This window comes from Buceros rhinoceros, unplaced genomic scaffold, assembly GCF_000710305.1.
Source record: "Buceros rhinoceros silvestris isolate BGI_N320 unplaced genomic scaffold, ASM71030v1 scaffold40198, whole genome shotgun sequence".
Lineage (NCBI taxonomy): Eukaryota > Metazoa > Chordata > Aves > Bucerotiformes > Bucerotidae > Buceros > Buceros rhinoceros.
This window is the reverse complement of record NW_010429439.1, coordinates 21,046-26,574: the sequence shown is the minus strand read 5'-3', so window position 1 is coordinate 26,574 and position 5,529 is coordinate 21,046. Positions and strand designations below refer to the sequence as shown.

At 42.8% G+C, this 5,529-nt stretch overlaps 1 protein-coding gene across 1 annotated transcript in view; it reads left to right on the top strand.

Moving 5' to 3' along the window:
• FST (follistatin) overlaps positions 1-4,686 on the top strand; it is a 6,815-nt gene extending 2,129 nt beyond the window's left edge. Inside the window, exons 2-6 of the mRNA XM_010142631.1 lie at positions 214-405; positions 815-1,033; positions 1,397-1,621; positions 2,657-2,887; positions 3,578-4,686. Of these exons, the coding sequence (XP_010140933.1) occupies positions 214-405; positions 815-1,033; positions 1,397-1,621; positions 2,657-2,887; positions 3,578-3,660 (950 nt within the window). The 3' untranslated portion in view covers positions 3,661-4,686. The remainder of the gene's footprint in view (positions 1-213; positions 406-814; positions 1,034-1,396; positions 1,622-2,656; positions 2,888-3,577) is intronic.
• The last annotated feature ends 843 nt before the right edge of the window (positions 4,687-5,529 follow it).

Below are 5,529 nucleotides of genomic sequence, written 5' to 3'. Positions count from 1 at the left end.
ACCCCCGGTTTGTTCTTTTGTGTTTTAGTTTGGGTTTTGGTTTTGTTTTGTTTTTTTAAACTGCGCTCCCAAATGGGCCAGAGTAGCTGCGGGTTATGAAACGGGACAAATAAAAGTAAACAGTCTAGTAAAAGTCATTGCAAGGCGCACGTGTTGTGTCTGGGTCACTGGTGACTGCCACTGATCCGGCTGGGTCTCCCCCCCGCCCCGCAGCTGGGAACTGCTGGCTCCGGCAGGCGCGGAACGGCCGCTGCCAGGTCCTCTACAAAACCGACCTCAGCAAGGAGGAGTGCTGCAAGACCGGCCGCCTGACCACTTCGTGGACGGAAGAGGATGTCAACGACAACACGCTTTTTAAGTGGATGATTTTCAATGGAGGAGCCCCAAACTGCATCCCGTGCAAAGGTGAGGGGGGTGCTGGCGAGCTGCTCCCTGCTGAGGAGCAGTCCATGCAGGGACTGCGCTGAGGGAAGGAGGAGCAGGGAAGGAGCTGGAGGGGGTTAGCGCGGTCCTCCCGCTTCCTTCTTCGATGAGGCTTTGAGGGGCGTCTTTTACCAGCCCCGGGATCAGCGAGGGGACCTCCACTAATGCTTGTCCGCCCTGCACATCGCGGGGAGAAGTGGAGCCATCTCCTCTCCTCCTTGCTCTCACTGGCAGGGGGAATTTCCCTCCTGTGGTGTTTCCTGGGGGGTAGGAACCGTGTTTTGTCTCTGTGCTCTGGGGTTATGGTGTCTTTTTTTCCCTTTAAGCAGTTCTGACACCAAGTCTGTTCTGCACGCTTGGTACTAAAGTGGTGCCTCTTTTCTTCCATCAGAAACGTGTGAGAATGTGGACTGTGGACCTGGGAAGAAATGTAAAATGAACAAGAAGAACAAACCTCGGTGTGTTTGTGCTCCGGATTGCTCTAATATCACTTGGAAGGGTCCTGTGTGTGGCTTAGATGGGAAAACCTACAGGAACGAGTGTGCCCTTCTCAAAGCCAGATGTAAAGAACAGCCTGAACTTGAAGTCCAGTATCAGGGCAAATGCAAAAGTAGGTTTGCAAATCTAATCCAATCTCCCTCAAATGCCAAAGGGTGTGTGTCAGAGTGTAGGGAGGAGGAGCTGTTGGGTGTACTTCCCACAGGAACCAGTCATGTTCCAAATGCTGGGAGACAGTAACTAAACCACGCTCCACAGACAAGGATGTAGCTGGATTAAGAGTTCCCCACAGTCTAGCAAAACTTTTGTCCCACCAGCTACCCTGAGATGGGAAGGTTTTCTCCAGCTGCTCTTAAATGAGGAGAGCTCCTGAAGGCTTTTCTGTGATCAGTTGTTTCATTGCGACCCCCATTCACCCCTTACTGGGTCTCTGGGATCTCCTATTAATCATTGTGTGTTTCCATCTTTATTTCAGAAACCTGTAGGGATGTTTTATGCCCAGGCAGCTCAACATGTGTGGTTGATCAAACTAATAATGCCTACTGCGTGACATGTAACCGAATTTGCCCAGAGCCTACCTCCCCTGAACAGTATCTCTGCGGGAATGATGGCATAACTTATGCCAGTGCCTGCCACCTGAGGAAAGCTACCTGCCTACTGGGCAGATCCATTGGATTAGCCTACGAAGGAAAATGCATCAGTAGGTATCTCGGATGGAGGGTAAGGGCGGGGGGGGAGCATCCTAGCTCAGCTATTTTAGAGTATAGTGGGTGCAACTGGATGGATGTAGTTAGTGCTGGGGAGGTGGAGAGACAGCAGCCTGGGTCAGTGCTGTCATCTAGGAAGAGGAAATCTAGGGTTAGCTTGGCCCCAGAAGAGACTGCAAAAGCAATGAGGGAGGAGAGGGCCTGATCCTGCTTCTTTTGCTGTCTTCATGGGTGCTGACATTATTATCGAAGGGAGAAGGTACCAGCCATTAAATAGAAGATGACATGGTTATAGTGTAACAAGGTCTCTATACTCAGTGGATCTGGATTCCTAGAAACAATTGCCTTCAAGTGGTCTTGGCAAAGCTTGCATTAACTTAATTGGAAACATCTGATCACTTTTTCCTCTTTAGAAGTATAGCAGAGTTTGGAAACAGTTGCTGGGTGAAGATAGGAAAATAATCTCTGTGAATCCTGACATTTTGTGTTGTGATTTCCAGAAAGGACTGATAGCAAAGTGTGTTATGAGGAAGCACCCTCAGGTCAGCCTCTGCTCCCCAAAACTCTTGGGGGAATTTGGAGTAGTCTTAGGCTGCTTTTAGTTGGCATAGGTTGAGGTGAATTCCTGTCCCAATCTTGCAGACAACTTCTTTGTGTGGGTTAGTTTAAAAATGATTGTTTTAGAAATACTGAATGCATTGGCGAATTCTGCACTTAACGCTAATTTGGTGAGCTGAATTTCCACTGACATGGAGGAGGAAAGTCATGTACAACAGGCAAATGTAATTCTGTATTCCCAGGGCCAAGCTCTGCTGGCACAGCTGTCTTTCCTCTCCCACACAGAGACAGGCAATGGTGTCCAAGGAACTACTTGCTTGAGTAAAATCAGCAAGTATCATCACAGCTGCTGCATCTGAGCTTTGTCTTTTCACAGTTCACAGGGAAAAGGGAGTTAGGGGTTGGTTGTTGTTGCTTTTCTTTTTTCTTTGTCTTTTCACTTACCTCTAGTATCCTGTGTGTATTTTTAGAAGCCAAATCTTGTGAAGACATTCAGTGCAGTGCTGGGAAGAAATGCTTGTGGGATTTTAAGGTTGGCAGAGGTCGGTGTGCTCTCTGCGATGAGCTGTGCCCTGAAAGCAAGTCGGACGAGGCAGTCTGTGCCAGCGATAACACAACTTACCCAAGCGAGTGTGCCATGAAAGAAGCAGCCTGCTCCATGGGTGTGCTTCTAGAAGTAAAGCACTCCGGATCTTGCAACTGTAAGTGACATTTTTAACTCTGCAGGCCCATAAAGCTTCTGAAGGCAATCTCTAGGTAATGAAGACTTACACCTTCAAATGTAAGAAATCTTGATTTAGAGATTCAAGATACGGTACACGTGCCATATATGTATGTATGAGTAACTTTGATGCAATAGATCTCCAACAACCAGTTGGCCTTCAAGTTGGAGTTTTGGGGATATTCTGAGGACAAATCGTTCTGTCAAAAAGGGGATGTCTTGTAACTGTCATTCTAGCAATATTTTCCTACTTTGTCTGCTCTCGTGTGCTTCACTGGTTGCTTTATTAACACCTGGAAAAACTCAAACTCGATCCAAAAGAACAAGTAGCACATGGGCATCTGGTTTAGCACAGTTGCCTCTACTATGAATGAAGGACACAAAGCAGTTAAACCTAGAACACCAGAGCGCTTTTTATTTGATTTCAGGAATCTGCCAATAAAACCTGAGCCATTGATTCTTCAGAACTTTCTGCAGTTATGACTTCATAGATTATGTATAAAAAACCTTATTGCATAACAGCAGATGCCAAAGAGCATCTCACTACAAGTCGCATAAAATGCAACGCTCTATTGTGGCTGTCAGAGAGCTTTGAAAACATGCACTGAGCTGCTTCTGCGCTGTTGTTGTCCTTATTTAAACAACAGCTCCCATGTATTCCCCCATCTAGCCATTAATGAAGACCCGGAGGACGAAGAGGAAGATGAAGACCAGGACTACAGCTTTCCTATATCTTCCATTCTAGAGTGGTAAAACCTCCATCACTATTGGTACAGCCATTGGGCACAAAATCAATGTCCATACTGTAAATAAGTGTATGCTTATTTATTTTGGGGAGAAAAAAAGTATACATATAGTTGAGTCTCGTAGACATTTATTTATACTGTGTCATGTTTTATAATTTATACATAAAATGTCTGGTTGACTGTACACCTTGTTTTTTGAAGAAATTTATTCGTTACGGGAAGAGCAGTGTTATTTATTGTGAGGTCTCTTGCTTGTAAAGTAAAGCTTTTCTTTTTTTCTTGTAAACTTATAAAAGTCCATTCCTTAAAGCTTACCCACATGATGACATCTCTTTGTTTCACTGATGTTAACTCTTTTCCACTTTAACAAACTTGCATGTCAGTTTCTGTTATGTTTATTTATTGGATTTCCTTCTTGCCCATTCTGTACATAAAAGATCCCTCGGGTTTTTGTTTACAAGGTATCTTGACTGACCAAAAGGTGTTGTAACTGGTTTAAGTATGCTTCCAGGGTACAGTGAGGCGATCTTTAAGGAAACTTCTTCCTCTTCACTTTTCTCTACTTCTGATCACATCATGTACTGAAGTGATCTCAATGTTCTGAGCATAAATACTGTACTATATGAACTTTGGACCCAAAGAAATCGGATTATGAAGGTAGTTAATAGCTACAGGGCTAACTGTAATAAGAATAAAGGTTTTATTTTAATTTTATTGCTTTATTTTTTGTCACATGCGTGTTTTATCAGATGTTTCCTTTAAGATGGTCTTGCAGTACCACTTTCAAAGTTTTCTTTTCCCGGTTATTGTGTCACTGATATCAAAGCTTTATCAGTTCAAGTTTCTTGCTTTCCATAATACTTTTTCGTCTGATGCAATTTTATATTTTCAAACATGGCGAGTTAAATATAAATTCATTTAAATATATAGTTTTGTACTTTTCTACCATGTAAATGTGCAATGTATATAAAAGTATAATGTGTATTTGTAAATAAATGATGAGTGAAAAAATAAAAAACGGAATTTTCCCTAATTGCAGTCCTCAGTCTTTGGTTCTAAAGAGTTCTGGTCCTCAGGTGCAGAGAAGGCATACTGCTGGATAAGAGAAAGGAGATGGTGTAGCAGCAAAATGCACTGGTTAAGTTCAAAGCTTTCAGCTGACACTGATTCAAGAAGTCTTTTCTTGTGACAGGAACAATGTCTCCAGTTCATTGGCATTAATTAATTTAAATCCAAGTACAGTGATGGAGGAGAAGACACTTGGCATTTCTGTTTTCTCCTCCATCCACTAAATAGAAAGTCTGTAATATCTTGGACATCTTCCATATTTCTAGGAGGTTTTAAATACGCATTTGTATTTTTGCTAAGCTTCAGATCCATATTACTGGGGTTGCAGTTGTATCACCATTTTAGATTACCAGTAGAAAAAGCAAAACATGGCCTACTTGCACAAATTCAAGATGTGTAACAATCTGCAAAAAAGACCAAAAAACCAAACCAAAACAAAAAAACAACCCCAAAAAACCCAAACCCAACAAATGACCAAAGAGCACGTTATCACTTGGAAATTATTTTCTCCCAAAAGGAAGGTTAATTTAGAAGTTCATTTTGGTGAACCAATATTCAGACCAGACAAACCTTTAAAAGTGCATACTAAGACAGTGAACCGAAGAAAGGTAACAGCCATAAGCCCAGCAGGGACCAAAATCCTGTTTTATGTTACCTGGGTTATGCTGTTCTCCCAGATAAAGCCCAACATAGCAAAACTCCTCTATCTTACTGCATAAAAATTAAAAACATACTTCTACACCTTATTCAATGGTGTTTTAAGTACTTTGCTGAACTGCGGTCTGAGAGCAGAAACTGATTTACCCAT